General features: G+C 39.2%; 1 protein-coding gene across 2 annotated transcripts in view; it reads right to left on the reverse strand.

Moving 5' to 3' along the window:
* Positions 1–11,174: 11,174 nt before the first annotated feature.
* Positions 11,175–16,125, reverse strand: part of PSEN1 (presenilin 1) — a 67,840-nt gene continuing 62,889 nt past the window's right edge. For both annotated transcript variants that reach the window (XM_043984017.1, XM_043984018.1), the window contains exon 11: positions 11,175–13,324. In XM_043984017.1, the coding sequence (XP_043839952.1) occupies positions 13,169–13,324 (156 nt within the window). In that variant the 3' untranslated portion in view covers positions 11,175–13,168. The remainder of the gene's footprint in view (positions 13,325–16,125) is intronic.

The following is a 16,125-nucleotide window of genomic DNA, read 5'->3' on the forward strand; positions in this document are numbered from 1 at the left end:
TGGTACTGAATAAGCAATAGTATTGTTATTTTTATTATATTGGCACAGCCCAATCATGAGCAAATACCTTACTCATTATTTAAGAATGTCTTTGGGTCAGCTAGGTGGCGCAGTGGATAGAGGACTGGCCCTGGAGTCAGGAGTACCTGAGTTCAAATCTGGCCTCAGACACTTAACACTTACTAGCTGTGTGACCCTGGGCAAATCACTTAACCCCAATTGCCTCACTTAAAAAAAAAAAAGAAGAATGTCTTTGTTTCTTTTGTTTAACGTGAGTGTGCTTACATGAAATTGATGCTGAGTGAGATGAGCAGCACCAGGAAAACATTGTACACAGTGTCGACAACATGGTGTGTTGATCAACTGTGATAGACTTGACTCTTCTCAGCAATACAATGGTCCAAGATAGTTCCAAAGGACTCATGATGGAAAATGCTCTCCAAATCCAGAAAAAAAGAACTATGGAATCCAGATGCAGATTAAACCATACTATTTCCATTTTTTTTTTAAGGTTTTTCCTTTTTGCTCTGATTCTTCTTACACAGTATGACAAACATGAATGTACATGTATAACCTATATCAGATTGTTTGCTGGTCTTAGGGAAGGCAGAAGGGAGAGAGGGAAAGAGAAATTTTGGAACTGAAAATCATATAAAAATGAATGTTAATAATTGTAATGCATAACCTATATCATATTCTTTGCAGGCTTTGGGAGAGCAAAGGGGAGGGAGGGAGAAAAATTTGGAACTCAGAATCTTACAAAAATGAATGTTGAAAACTATCTTTACATGTAATTGAAAAAATAAAATACTATTAAGTAAAAAAAGAATGAGAGCATTTTGCAGTTGTATTCATATAATTCTGTGTGTTTTGAAAGATGGACACTCAAATATTATATATAATGTCTATACACATATATATATGGAGAGAGCCACTATTTTGAATGAAATTTCTCCTTCTATTGCTTCCTGCTGAGATTTGTTGATAATCTACAAAAAAAAAAAAGAAAAGAAAATTGTGGTTTTATTTTAGATTCTACTATTTTGCTGAAGTTATTGTTCTATTTTTATTTGAATCTTTAGGGTTTTCTAAGTAAATCATCATATCATTTTACAAAAGCCATCATTTTATGTTTTCTTTGCTTAGTCTTATTCCTTAAATGTCTTTGTCTTGTCTTATTGCTACATGTAGCCAACATTCCTAGAAGTATATGAAATAATAGGGATGACAATGAACATCTTTATTTTAACCATGATTTTATCAGAAAAGCATCTTTCTCTTCATTCCAGATAATACTGGATAATACAGATATTTTTGACCATATTTTAAATGTATATTTTTCCTGTTTTTTAAAAAAAATTGTTTCCAATACAGTGGATATATTAATCACCACCGGCAACCTGTATGAATCATCCAGCTAACTGACTGTACTTACTACTTACTCATCCATGTATGCAGACCACCTCGTAGTCCAGGGCTTCTTAAACTTTTTCCACTCTTGACCCCTTTTCACCCGAGAAATTTTTAGGCAACCCCTAGTATATAGGCATATAAAATAGGCATACATACCCTTTTGCTGTTGCCAAATTTTTCACAACCCCCACATTTGTTTATGTGATGCCACGTGGAATCATGACCCACAGTTTATGAAGCTTTGTCCCAGTCAACAGTAGGCTAGGAAATGTTCTGAGAAGGAAGAAAATCTTGCTCAGAAGAGGTTAAACAAACTTAACTGTTCTAAAGAGGAGAAAAAGAATGAAACATATGTACACATGTGTATCTTTGTATGTATATGTCATATACACACTTGCATTTATATGTTAAGGGGAACCAACTAGCCAATAAGTGCCATTCCTTATTAGCCTGCATGGATGCTCAGTCTGATGCAATCCTCCATGTGGACTTTGGATAATGAGCAGGGTCATTAAAAGGGGCTTTTTGGTTGACAACTGAACCAGAGCTAATCATTCAAGAGTCTCTCTGGGAAAAGGTGCCACTTGATTTTCTCTTTCTTGGCTGCAATTTTGGGCCAATACTGTGTCTGGGTAGGGCCATCCCCACCCCCTCCCCTCAGTTGATGTAGGCCAGCATGTGGCCCATGAATACATGGATTCTCTGTTCTTTGACTCTTTGTGTATGCTTTTTCCTTTTAGGTGAAGCAGTATCGGTGATGGCTGAGACCTTTTGTGCTCTAAAAGATCAGAGAAGCAGGAATGTTCCTTCTTCAATGACAAGATTCCATGTCAGAATTTGCTATGGCCCGATGAGCTCAGTGAGATTTCCAGTTTAGCTTTGCGGCTTGCAGAGAATGACTCATCCAGAAAGTGAATTTGGTGCTGTGAATTTTTATAGCTTTGTTTGTGTCTACTAACCCCAGAGACCAAGGTAGAATAGAGGAGAGTGTATCTCCAGATGTCGGGATGTGAATGTTTTTTTCTTTCCTTCCTTCCTTCCATTCCTTCCATTCTTCCTTCCCTCCTTCCCTCCTTCCTTCCTTCCTTCCTTCCTTCCTTCCTTCCTTCCTTCCTTCCTTCCTTCCTTCCTTCCTTCCTTCCTTCCTTCCTTCCTTCCTTCCTTCCTTCCTTCCTTCCTTCCTTCCTTCCTTCTTTCTTCTCTCCCTCTCACCACAGGACTAGTCTATTCACTTCTCTGAGGATGATGTCTTTTATACGGCTTCTTGTATGTGGCTTCAGACCAATATAGTGTGTACGAATAATTAATATAATGAAAACAGAGTAGATTAGGGATGTAAAGTAAAGGAGTGATTAGAGAATACTATGGTTCTTCAACCAAGGAAGACTTCCTAAAGGCAGTGGATTTTTAGCTGGAAAAAGTTATGAATTGACGTTGAAGATGGCAAAGGGCATTAGTAAAACTGCAGGGTTAAGTTCTCTGTGGGACTCTCCTGAAATAATCTCCAGGAAAAGTCTATAACTTATTTAATAGGGGAAAACCCAATTAATCAGCCCCATTTCTTCATTTACATTGACACCAGAGGAAGGGCTTCAGTCTGCTGAGCAGATCATCCATGGAGCATGTACTGAAAGATCTACATCAGAATCAAACAGAATGAGAAGGTATGTAAGGGTTGAGAGGAAGGGGTGCCCAAAACAGTGAGAGCATAGATCCATAGTCCAATTTTATGTACATTGTGCACTTAAATTGATTTATATAGGCATGTAGCATTTCCCCAAGTAAGCTATCAGTTCTTGAGGTCGAAGAATGCATTTTCTCTTTCTTTTTTATTACCCTACATCACTTTGTGAGCAGCTAAACGGCACAGTGGATAGAGTGCCTGGCCTAGAGTCAGGAAGACCCATCTTCCTAGCCTTAGACACTTACTAGCTTTGTGACACTGGGCAAGTCATTTAACTCTTATTGCCTCAGTTTCCTCATCAGTACTGGAGAAGGACATGGCGAGCCACTCCAGTATCTTGGCCAAGAAAACCCCAAATGGGGTCACAAAAAGTCAGACACAAACTGAAAAACGATTGAACGACAACTTTGCTTTGTATTTACAAAGAGTGACCAACAAATGTCTATAGAGTATTGTGAGAAACCCCATTTAAAAATTTCTGGGACTCAGGGTTGGAGAAGTATCAAAGGTCTTTATTCACATTATCCCAAAAATGGGCAGTTCCCCAATGAAATGGAGGCAAAATGTGGGTCCCTGAGCCCTTTTATCCTTTAACAGGGCTGGCCCCTCCCTTCCCCCACCCCCCCCTTATAATCCATGCACCAAGACACTGGCTCCAAAAACTAGCCAATCAGAACACAGTATAGCCAATGGGGGGAGGCGACACAGAGACAGCCCTCTAAATTCCTCCCCCATGTGACCAGCCTTGGGTCTCCCTCATCATGTGATTCAGTTCTCTGGGGTAGGGGAGGGGAGCCAGCCCTTTCTTAGATTGGGAGGAGTCTTGCCCACTTTAGTATTTTCAACTTTTACTGGGTGGGGGGTGGGGCACATTTTTCCACAGGTATAGACCAGATGATCTGTTTATATTTTTAGAATGAGGGGAAATGCAACAAAGAGGAGAGAGAGCTGGCCTCTGAATCAGGACAACCTGGGTTCAAATCCTGCCTCTGACACATACTAATTATGTGACCTCCAAGATTAGCCCACTGGGATCTGAAGACTGCTGTCACTCCTGATGGAAGGGGGGTGTACATGCGAGTGAGACTACAGGAGCTAGTCTGCAAGCCCCACATGTAAGAGCAGAGGGGCTTGCCTGCCTTCTTCTACAGAGTTCCTCCTTTCTGTGGATACTCTGGTTGACCTCATTCCTAAGTGATTTTTTTTTGTGTGGGCTTTAATAAATTATTGTTGTTCAGTCGTTCTGACACTTTGTGACCCCATTCAGGGTTTTCTTGACAAAGATACTGGAATGGTTTGCCACTGCCTTCTCCAGCTCATTTTACTGATGAGGAAACTGAGGCAAAGAGGGTGAATTGACTTGCCCAAGGTCACACAGCTAGTGAGTGTCTGAGACCAGATTTGATCTCTCTCCTCTTTTTGCTCTCCCCATTTTTGTGATACTGAACCCCAGACTACCAAAGAGCACAAACCTCCCTTCTCCAACTCCTGCCATGGCTCTACCTAGCTGCCCCCTAACCTTCAATCTTAATGTTTCCCAATTGAGTGAAATTAATTTTGGTAACTGTGTGTGTATTTTTCCGTTCCTTTGATCAATTTAGATGAGTGAGGTTCAAGTGTCATTTTACCCCTCACCCTACCTCCTTGTTTGTAGTCTTCTAATTGCACATTCCAATTATAAGATAATTTCCCTCAAGCTTCCTCTCCCTCCCCCCACCCCCACCTCAATCTATTCCTTTCCCCCTCCTTTTCTTCTTTTAAGATAATTAAAACATCACAAGAATACTTGCAGGCCCTCTCTCTTATTAGACTTCCTCTACAACCCTTGATATGAGGCAACATATTTCCTCATATTAGGATGTAAACAGTTTATCCTTTAGTCCCTTAGGATTGTGTGCTTGTGTTTACCTTTTTATTTGGGTCTTTTCATTAGGTATTCTTGGAAGTACTATATTTCATTAAAGGTGCATTCCACCCCCACCCCCTGCAGAATTATACTCCATTTTGTTGGGTAAGCTACTCTTGGTAGTAAGCTTATAATCCTTTGCCTTCTGAAATGTCATATTCCAAGTTCTTCATTCCTTTATAGTAGTGGCTGCTAAATCCCGTGTAATCCTGACCGTGGGTACTTGAATTCTTTCTTTCTGGATGCTTGCAATATTTTTCTTTTGACCTGGGAATTCTGGATTTGGGCCATAATGCTCTTGGGAGTGTTTATTTTGGAGTTTCTTTCAGAATGTGACCAGTGGGTTTATTCTATTTCTACTTTATCCTCTTCTTCTGGAATATCTGAGATTTCTTTTGTGATTTCTTCAAATATGATGTCCAGGCTCCCTTTTCTCAGTTAGTCATTGTTGGCTTGCCATGGTAAGATTCCCAGCAGTTTGCTGCTGGACTGAGCCAGTATCAACTAGCTGGAAAGCTCTTCTTGTTGAATATAGAATTGCAGGCTCCCTCTTGGTCTGGGGCTCCCTTCCCTAATTATTCTGCTAGAAATGAGACCACGCAGTGGATAGAACACCGGCCCTGGAGTCAGGAGTACCTGAGTTCAAATCCAGCCTAAGACACTTAACACTTACTAGCTGTGTGACCCTGGGCAAGTCTCTTAACCCCAATTGCCTCACTAAAAAAAAAAAAAGAAATGAGACCACACTATTCCTGGGGTCAGAGCAACATAACTACTTGCTTCTGAACTTGCTCCTTGCTCGGTACATAGCCTAGGATTCATGCCCATTCTTCACTCTGGAATGCCAGCCATAGGCACACTTCCTCTCCTCAAGTATCCCTGCTTTTGTGCCCAAGAACTGGGTACTGAATGACTAAATATGTCTCCACCATTTAAAATATAAGGTCCCTGAAGCCAGAAATGGTTTGTTTTCTTTGTATTCCCAGGGCTTAGCACAGTACCTAGGATATAGTAAACTACTTGTTTGTTGACTGAATGCCCCTCAATGTATCAGGCCCTAAGACCATAAGTTACAGAGGAGCTGCTAATCCACATTGATGGAGGCAATCACAACAGGACCTTCTTAAATGGAGGAAATCATGGGTCCTGACTATATATACATGTATGTGTGTGTGTGTGTGTGTGTGTGTGTGTGTGTGTATCCCATATACATACTTATATTAGATATCTGCAAAAAAGTCTGGCTTGGATGAATTTAGGAAATCCATTTTTAATCCTTTTCCTTCTTGACTTTGCCCTACTGTATTATATATTTCTTACTGAGCACTTTTATCTGATGATATTATTAGAACACTAAGATATATCACTGTCTGGGCCCCTGTCCAACAGAAGCCTTCCCTAGGTCACCCAAGTTCATAACTTTAGGTCATCTTTGACTCTTCTCCTCCTCTTCCCCAGCCTATCCCTTCTCTCCCTGCCCCCCAATCCATTCAGTTGCCAATTCTTGTCAATTCTATCTCCACATCTCTCATTCCCTTTTCTTCAGTCACATGGGTAACAAACTAATTCAGGGTCTCATCACCTTTCATCTTTACTATTTTAAACAACTCTTAATGCCTTTCTCCCCTTGGCAATTCATCCTAGACCTTCCACTTACAGAACTGACAGAACAATTTTCTAAGGGAAGAAATCTGAATATGTCACTAGACTACTAAAAATCCTCTCGGGGCAGCTAGGTGGCACAGTGGATAAAGCACTGACCCTGGATTCAGTAGTACCTAAGTTCAAATCTGGCCTCAGACCCTTGACACTTAGTAGCTGTGTGACCCTGGGCAAGTCACTTAACCCCAATTGCCTCACTAAAAAAAAAAAAAAATCCTCTCCAGAAGATCCTTACTGCCTCTCCAATAAAACACAAACTCTTCCAAAAGGCATTTAAGGCTCCACATAATTTGGCTCCACTTTAGTAATTTCATGCCATCTATGCTTTAGCCATACCAGTAACTAGGTGACTCAGTGGATAGAGTGCTGGGCCTGGAATCAAGAAGAGTCATCTTCCTTAGTTCAAATCTGGCCTCTGCCACCCAGTAGCTGTGATCCTAGACAAGTCACTTAAAGCCTGTTTCCCTCAGTTACCTCATCTGTAAAATGAGCTGGAGAAGGAAATGGCAAACTACTCCAGGATCTTTGCAAAGAAAAACCCCAAATGGTGTCACAAAGGGTCAGACATGACTGAAATGACTGAACAAAACATTCTAACCAGACTGAGCAAGTAGCTTTCCTCCTAAATTTGATCTTCCATTTCTTATTGATAGGTATTTACACAAGACATCTCCCATGCCTGGAATGTACTTCTTCCTCATCTCTCTCTCTCTCAGAAAACCTCTTCTTTTAAGGCTCAACACAAGGGAAACTTCTGTTAAGTCCTTCTTGATCCCTGTTGGGTGCCTCACCTCCCCCCCACCCCATCCCACTCCAGCTGTTAAGTGTTCTGTCTCTCTTCAATTTTAATGGGTTTTCTCAATAAAATGTAAACTTCTTGAGGACAAGGCCTTTGCCTTCTGCAGCATCATTTCCAGTGCCTAGCACATGGTAGATACTTGGGAAGTGTTTGAATTAAATTGAAAAGAACTCTCAGCAAGATGACCTCCATAAGACTTTAATGAGTCATGTCATCTGCCAGTGGAAGGTCTTCAATAGACCCTTGGCAAAAAGAAGCCAACAGCTTATCTATTCTCTGGCTTCCTTCTTCTAAAGACTTTTGTGTTCTCCCTAGCAAAATATGATTCAAAGTGGTCGTCATTCACAATTGCAGAAACAGAGGTTTTGTAACTGGAAGAGAGGATGAAAATTCTGTGTGTTGTCTGATCTATAAAATCTGTATTGAATGCTGTTGGTCTACAGTATGGTCTACAGTATTTCTCCCACCTAAAAATATTCCTTTAGAATAAGAAAAATCTGTGTTGCAATAAACCGCTATGCAGCATTATCTCGTGATAATTTGTTTGGACAGTATCTTTAAATTATTGTAAAAATTTTTTTTTACAGAAAATTCCACCCCCCCCCCAAAACAAGTTTGAAGAAAGAGCTCTTTAAGGAAATGAAGCTTTTAATAAATGCCTATAAAACTGTACCATTTGGAAATATAACTTGTTATAATTGATAGATGCCATCTTAATAAAAGCATATAATGAAAATGGGTTTCTGACCAGTTTCACATTCAATTCTGTATTGTTTCATTATTTTTATACTATGGTACTTAAGGTAAGAAGACCAGGAGTTAGGATTCATGCGATCTTTAGTTTATTAATCTGACAAATACAGGAAAATTTGCAATCTATCAAAATTGTATCTCATCAAGAATTTGAAAGGTGTTACAAAAAGATGTTTTCACATTCTTTCTGGATTATGTACAAATCAGTGTCTGTAGAAACAAAACCAAAACAGTGAACACTTGAGAGTAAAGGAATCCCAATGAAGTCCATATTCCAGCATGTCCAATCGCATTGTAAACCAAGCCACTACTGCAGTGTGGACAACTCCTTAGCCACCACTGCATGACTCAAAGTTTTGAAGCTGCTGCCAATGATTCCAATAAATACTTGTTCTTTTAAAAAGGAAAGTGCCCAAAGAAGGAAACTTTTCCCACTGCATAGTCTGACCTGACATTCTAGTCAGGCACGTTCCGGGAGGGATCTGACCACCTCCTCATATTAATGACAGAGCAAGCATCCAGGAAGTGGTACCTCTAAGATATTCTGAAACTGCTTTGTAGACAGAAACATTGAATCATTTCAGCAGGAGGCAGCTTTCAAGTACAGCAGGTTAAAAGTGGTAGTTTTCTGATCAGGACTATATTGGTGGTCAAGGTGATAGCTAACCTGCATCCTCTCCTTATGCATGTGCTTCCTCTGATCAGGTAAGACCACCAGATGATGGTATCCAGATAAGCTGCTCAGAAACCATTCTTGTATGATAGGGCTGTGAAGAGTTGAAAGTTGGCGAGTGTTTTTCAAAGTCCTCTGGCCTGGGATTTTAAAGATGTTATGAAGATATGCTCTATGCTCAAATCGAAGACATCAAAGTCTCTGCCACGAGATCCAGAGGAAAAGAGAAAAGTGAGATCATCTATCCAGTTCTGAAAGCTCCTCTCCAACACAGTGTTTAGGACATCTGCGGGGGGGAGGGATATTGGGAGGATTGGGTACCATCCATCATATACTATGACAAGGGCAAATTTGGAGGAAGAGAAGGAAAGAAGCCTTAGCTCACTTAGAAGACTCATTCTGGAAATGAGCACAACCCAGTTCATGAGCCTGCTCCTCATGCAGAGATGGGACAGGTAGAGAAGCTGAGACAGCATATGCTACATAAGGCTCTGACAGCATTATTGCAATTTTCAGTGGTAATTGTGTTCGTGTGGCAAGAGCCCTTAAGGACAACCATGAAAAAGTGGTTACAGATGACAGGATACAGTCATTATGCCTAAAGTTTCCAATGTTTTAAAGAGTTTAAAGTTATCCAGATGTTAGAAAACAGGAAAGTATTAACATCGTTCTTTCTAGCTGAACTTCTTGAGAAATTTATTAAAGTCCAAGGAATCGTAGCCTCCTCCTTCCAGGAAAAACATGCTGCTGATTGAGCATAGTCTGGTGAGCAAAACGAGGAACTTGGAGCCAGGGATCACCCAATGTAGCTCTAGTTCTGCTTCTGACATCACTTGACCTCCTTTAATTGCTTAACTTTTTATATTTCCCCTTTTGCAAGTGGGGTACAGATCAGTGTGTATGAAAAATGCTTGGAGATCCTGAAGGCAACAAGCATCAGAGAAGAGCAAAATATAATACAATATTGTCTGCAGCCAATAACACAGGAAGGAGAGCCTACATTCAGAAGTTAAGCAGTATATTCAGGTGTTGTTTTAATGTGTGGATAATAAGAAATTTCTGACATTTTCCACGTTTTCTTCTGAACTCTGCAAAGGTCATGATTTCCACTTTCCTAAATGTAAAATGCAGTCAGTAAGAAGCTGTGGTGCCTACAATTTGTTTTGACAGGTGGTTTTGCATAACTTTCAGTACGAAAGTACTATAAGACAGGGGTGGGGTTTGTTAAAAGATGGCTGTGGTAAAAATTAAATGTATAAAGAAAAAAAGAAAAGAAAAGAAAAATAGCCTTGAAATATAATGGCATACTAGACCAGAAAAAAAAAAATCTGTGACTTCTAGTCCAGAGCATCAAACAATATCAATCTTCCAAATACGTCCTGTGAACTATTTTCTACATACTCTTTCATTTTGTAAATATGTTTTATATCAAAACTAGATACACATCTACCATTTTCTCACCTTTTGCCTAACTCCTTTCTTTCAAAGGGAATTTTAATTTAAAGACAAACCTGAAACTCATCCAACTTCTGAATTTGTGGCCCCTTTGTTGGTTAGTTCAAAGGGTGGTGATCTTCCCACTGTGGAGGAACCACACTGTTAGCTATTCCCAGATCCACACTTAAGGGATGAACACTAGGGTTGCTCATCCCTGAATGACTTTCTGGTGTCTATCTGGAAATTTCTCTGCTCCATGCTGTGACCTAATTAATTTTTCATTATGGAAGACTCATAATTGATATTCAGGAATCTCCAAACTTGTCCTTAAAGAGTCTGGGGGTGGGAGGCGGGGAGGGAGAGTGGGGGAAAGGGAAGAGAAGTACATGCTGTTAATATTCTTGGTTCCATTTAACGGAAGATATAAAATGGTCTCTTTGTTATGCAGCTTGCTTCAGACATGGCTCAGATTTGCATGTAGCATCAAAATCCTTTCAAGGGGAAAAAATAAAGCACAGGATGGCCAACACACACACACACACACACACACACACAAAATCAAATTTCTCTTGGGTGAACCTGGGTTTGAAAAAAAAATCTATAATCCACAGAGTATTTGGAAGCCTTTCTTAAAAGAATCCACTTTATGCTTCATTTAAGTATTGCCTGAGATCATGAACTCATAAATATCTAAGTGGCTTCTGAATCACAGGTAAAACTCCAGGAGATATTATTCCTGCTGTAACGTATTTAACTGGGAGAGAAGAATAGAGAGAAGCCTGGGAGAAAAGTATTAAGTGAAGAAAATAGTAAGAGTAAAAAAAAAAAAAGCAAAACAATCAAACAATCTTAATCTCATCCTTTCTTTTTGCATCTTTCATTTCCATTGAAGTTCCCAAAACAATCTAATATGAGCAAGGATTTAGATACAAAGGCATTGTCTGAACATAAAATCCCAAACCAGGTGAATACACATATTGTACTTATTACCATAATAAACCAGAGAAGCCATCTGATGGCAGAGTACAGATATTCCAGGCCCCGATCTAGAAAACATATTACAGCTAGAGACATGTTAAGCAGTAGAGATGGTACTGGCCATGCCTGAGTCACAGCACTGTCTCATTCTTCTTGATCACACAGTCTGATCACTAAAGCTGAGGGTTCTCTGAGGTAAAGAGGGCCAACAGAGTTTGTGCCCTATCTACACACAGACTTTATTTAGAGATATTGCCTCTAAAAAGGGCAGGTCATCAGATTTTGGGTTGTTTGTGTAGAATCTAAATTCCACTGTTGCTTAAGCTAGTGTCTTCACTGTCCCCAATTCAAACAAAGATACTTTGAAACAACCTGCAATAGGAGAGGTGTAATCACAAGAAACCAATTCTAAGGTTTTTGATAAATGATTTGGTATCTGCTCTTTAGCATTTGGTTTGTTTTGCCCTATTAGCTGTCTGAGGCCTCTTTCTTCTTCCCTCATCAGTGACTTTTCCTCCTCACCCCATGCTCCTCCATAGGCCAAGCTCACAGATTGAAAATAATTTCTCTTTCTACATACTAGTCTCTAACCTTGCTAAACAAAACTGATTCATAAACTACCTAAAAAATAATGTGCCTCCAGCAGTTCATTCTAATTAATTCTCAATAGCTGCCAGAAACAGTCAGACTAAGAGAAAGAAACCAGGAAAAGAAGAATATCACAAAGCATTATATTTTGTTTTAATTCCCCGGCTTTTGGACACAAACTTTTGATGAAGTCTGTGTATTAGTGAAGAAATTACAACAAAAAGCCTAACTGAAGCAAATTACAAGCATGCTTGGGATAAAAATCTTAAAGTAACTGGGTCATCCATCCATGCCATGACAGACTTAGCTGCCTTCCTTGCTTAGGCAGGAGAACTGCAGGCAGTTTAGAGTGAAGGGGGAAATATGGAAGGTATGTGGGGAAAAGTGAACTTGGAATGCTGTGCCTGTTTGAAAAAAAGATTAATTGCATATTGCTATCATAGCAAAAAAGGACAGAAATTTAGCTGACTGTCCAGAAGCATTCTGAGAATATTGGTGAGGAGCACACTTTAAACAACAGTTCCCTTACTACCAATATCTACTGAATCTTGAACCAAAGTCCTTTGAGATGAACTAGGCCAAGTTACTTCAGACTGAGGTTGAGAAGAAATGGCAAAAATGAAAAGTGACAAAATTTCAGTGCTTGAGAACATAAACCATTAAAATCTGCCTAAGCACCTGGCTTGACCCAAGGTGGAAGAGATTCTCTTACTTGAAAATGGCTTGAACTTCTAGCATGAGAGTCTGGAAGTGGCAAGCTGCCTCCCTTTTCTACATTCCATTTGGCTGCAAATGTCTATCCACCTGGTGAGACCCCCAAATGGCTCAATACTTAAATAATACAGATTTATTGGGTTACTTTTTCAACATGTGGGTTCAGATAAAGATTACTGTTTGGTTTAACAACTTCCCTCATTTAACCTCTTGGTTAAATAGCAGTCCTGAGAGTCTGTAGTGTTGGTAATATCTACCTGTGACCAAGGGATAAATTGCTGGTGGAAGCGTTAGCAACTTTTTGGCCTATTGTCTTCCTTCTGTTTTTATTCCATAAATCCAGGTGGCTTCTTGTAGCAAAAATCAACATATTTAAAACCATCTATGGTCCTTCAATAATCAGGGAGGCAAGTTCTCACAAAAAACTGGGAGAAAGTTGCAATGAGTCCAGCTGGGAATCTTGAAACTGTTCCATGAGGACAGAGGAAAACTTCTTTTGTCCTCTCCAGATTTTACTACAGTCAGAGGAAAAAAATCCATGGGATTCCAATTTTCAATGTGCTAGATATAAAATTGATGGAATGCTAGCTGGTCCATAAAAGGCTGCACAAGGTAATCTGTGGCAAAGTAGAAAACAAGCCCAAAGGTGATGGAGATTGGAAGAGCTGGCAATGCTTTCTTGAAGATAGCGAGAAGCAGTAAGGTAAGGCACAAACCCTGTAAAGAAGGTAGAAAGAAGCCATAAACTGAAATGCACTTAGTCAACCACTTTATATTTCAATGTTTGCTTCGTGCAATCACTGGCCAAATGAATACTCTTCTTTTAGGTTAAATTTTAGAAATCCTAATATTTTTAACACTGTGAAAGAAGGTCACTAAAAAACTTTTTGAGGTTCCTAGTATAAAATAAAGCAAAACTCATTAGCTTATAGCAACCCAGTTACAATGATTCAGCATATTTCATACACATGCACAATTTGGGGGGCGGGGGGGGGGCAATGGGGGTTAAGTGACTTGCCCAGGGTCACACAGCTACTAACTGTCAAGTGTCTGAGGCTGGATTTGAACTCAGGTCCTCCTGAATCCAGGGCCAGTGCTTTATCCACTGTACCACCTAGCTGCCTCCAACATGCACAATTTTTTTTTTAATAAATTAATAAAGTATTTTTTTTTTTCCGTTACATGTAAAGATAGTTCTCAACTTTTGTTTATACAAGCTTTCCAATTTAAGATTTTTCTCCCTCCCTCCCCTTCCTCCCCCCTCCCCTAAACAGCAGGTAATCTGATATAGGTTTTATATATATATATATATATACACACACACACACACACACACACACATAATAACATTAAACATATTTCTGCATTAGTCATGTTATAAGAGAAAAATCAGAGCAATGACAAAAACTCTCAAAATAGAAAAACATCAGCACCAAAAACAAAAGAAATAGTATCGTTCATTCAGCATCTACTTCACATTCCTTTTTTTTTTTTCCCCTGGATTTGGAGATCCTCTTCTATCATGAGTTCCCTGGAACTCTTCTGTACCATTGCATTGGTGAGAAGAATATAGTCCATCACAGTAGATCAACACTCAATGTTGATGATACTGTGTACAATGTTCTTCTGGTTCTGTTCATCTCACTCATCATCAGCCCATGCAAGACCCTCCAGGTTTCTCTGAACTCCTCCTGCTCATCGTTTCTTACAGCACAATAGTATTCCATTGTATTCATATACCACAACTTGTCCAGCCATTCCCCAATTGATGGGCATCCCCTCAACTTCCAATTCCTTGCCACCACATCAAAGAGCAACTATAAATATTTTTGTACATATGGGTCCCTTTCCCCTTTCCATGATTTCTTTGGGCAAAAGACCCAAAAGTGGTATTGCTGGGTCAAAGGGTATAGACAGCTTTATCGCCCTTTGGGCATAATTCCAAATTGCTCTCCAGAATGGTTGGATCAGTTCACAGCTCCACCAACAATGCATTAGTGTTCCAATTTTTCCACAGCTTCTCCAATATTTATTATTGTCCTTTTTTGTAATTTTAACCAATCTGATAGGTGTCAGGTGGTACCTTAGAGTTGTTTTAATTTGCATCTCTCTAATCATTAGAGATTTAGAGCATTTTTTCATATGGGAATAGATAGCTTTGGTTTCTTCGTCAGAAAACTGACTTCATATCCTTTGACCATTTCTCAATTGGGGAATGACTTGGATTCTTATAAATTTGATTTAGTTCCCTATATATTTTAGAAATGAGGCCTTTATCAGAAGTACTGGCCATAAGAATTGTTTCCCAGCTTTCTGCCTCCCTTCTAATTTTGGATGCATTGTTTCTGTTTGTACAAAAATTTTTTAATTTAATGTAATCAAAATCATCCATTTTACATTTTATAATATACTCTATCTCTTGTTTGGTCATAAACTGTTTTCCTTTCCAAAGATCTGATAGGTAGACTATTCCTTTCTCTCCTAATTTACCTATGGTATCACCTCTTATGTCTAAATCACAACATGCACAATTTTAAGCAAGAAAAAATTGAAACAAATTTTTTGAAAGGAAAAAATTTTAACTGCTAGACATAAAATAGTTGAAATTTTTACAATCTTCGGACTGGCCTTATAAAGAAATGGTAGAAGTGAAGTATTAAACTTCAGTGCTTGAGGACACAAACCACCACATTCTATAACTTCTAACAGTAAGAGATGGAATCTTCCTTTCTGAAAAGACTTCAGTCCCTGGAATTTTAGTTGAGCTGATGACAACTGCTTTGGACAACTCATCAACACAGAAACTTCTTTTTGCTCTATGTTGCAAGGAGAAGTGATGCTACTGGGATAAGGGTCATGTCTAGAAGAAAAAGCTAGGTTTCTTTGAAACCTGAAGTAACTGTGGTACAATTCATTCTCTTCCTTGGCTATTTAAAAGTTAACTACAAAGTTTGAGGAGGAAGGGTATTCAACATGCAATTTCCTCTAAGGAAAAACAAAACAAAAACAAAAGCAAATTCCCATGATTACAGTAGCTATTTTTAAGTATATTTAATAGTAGGCACAGCTAGGTGATGCAACGGATAGAGTGCTGGCCTACAGTCAGGAGGACCTGAGTTCAAATCTGGCCTCAGATATTTATTAACCGTGTGACCCTGGGCCTGTTTGCCTCAGTTTCCTTTTCTGTAAACTGAGCTGGAGAAGGAAATGGCAAACCATTCTAGTATCTTTGCCTTGAAAACCCCAAATAAGTCTGAGTCGGACATGAATGAAATGACTGAATAACAACAACAAAATAGTATAAATTCTCATCATGCCAACACATTTACACTTGGTCTGTATACTGCACAACAAAGATAGTATATTTTACTGAAAGATGAGCAAACAGAAATATCACATGAAATTAGATTTGCTAAAAGGACACTTGTAGAAAACTCAATGCTCATCTTTTTGCACTATCAAAAAAGGACAGCCATGTTAGACTATAACCATCATCATGTTCTAAGAGTTGGCCAGAC

The sequence above is a fragment of the Dromiciops gliroides genome, chromosome 2 (assembly GCF_019393635.1).
Source record: "Dromiciops gliroides isolate mDroGli1 chromosome 2, mDroGli1.pri, whole genome shotgun sequence".
NCBI classification, from domain to species: domain Eukaryota; kingdom Metazoa; phylum Chordata; class Mammalia; order Microbiotheria; family Microbiotheriidae; genus Dromiciops; species Dromiciops gliroides.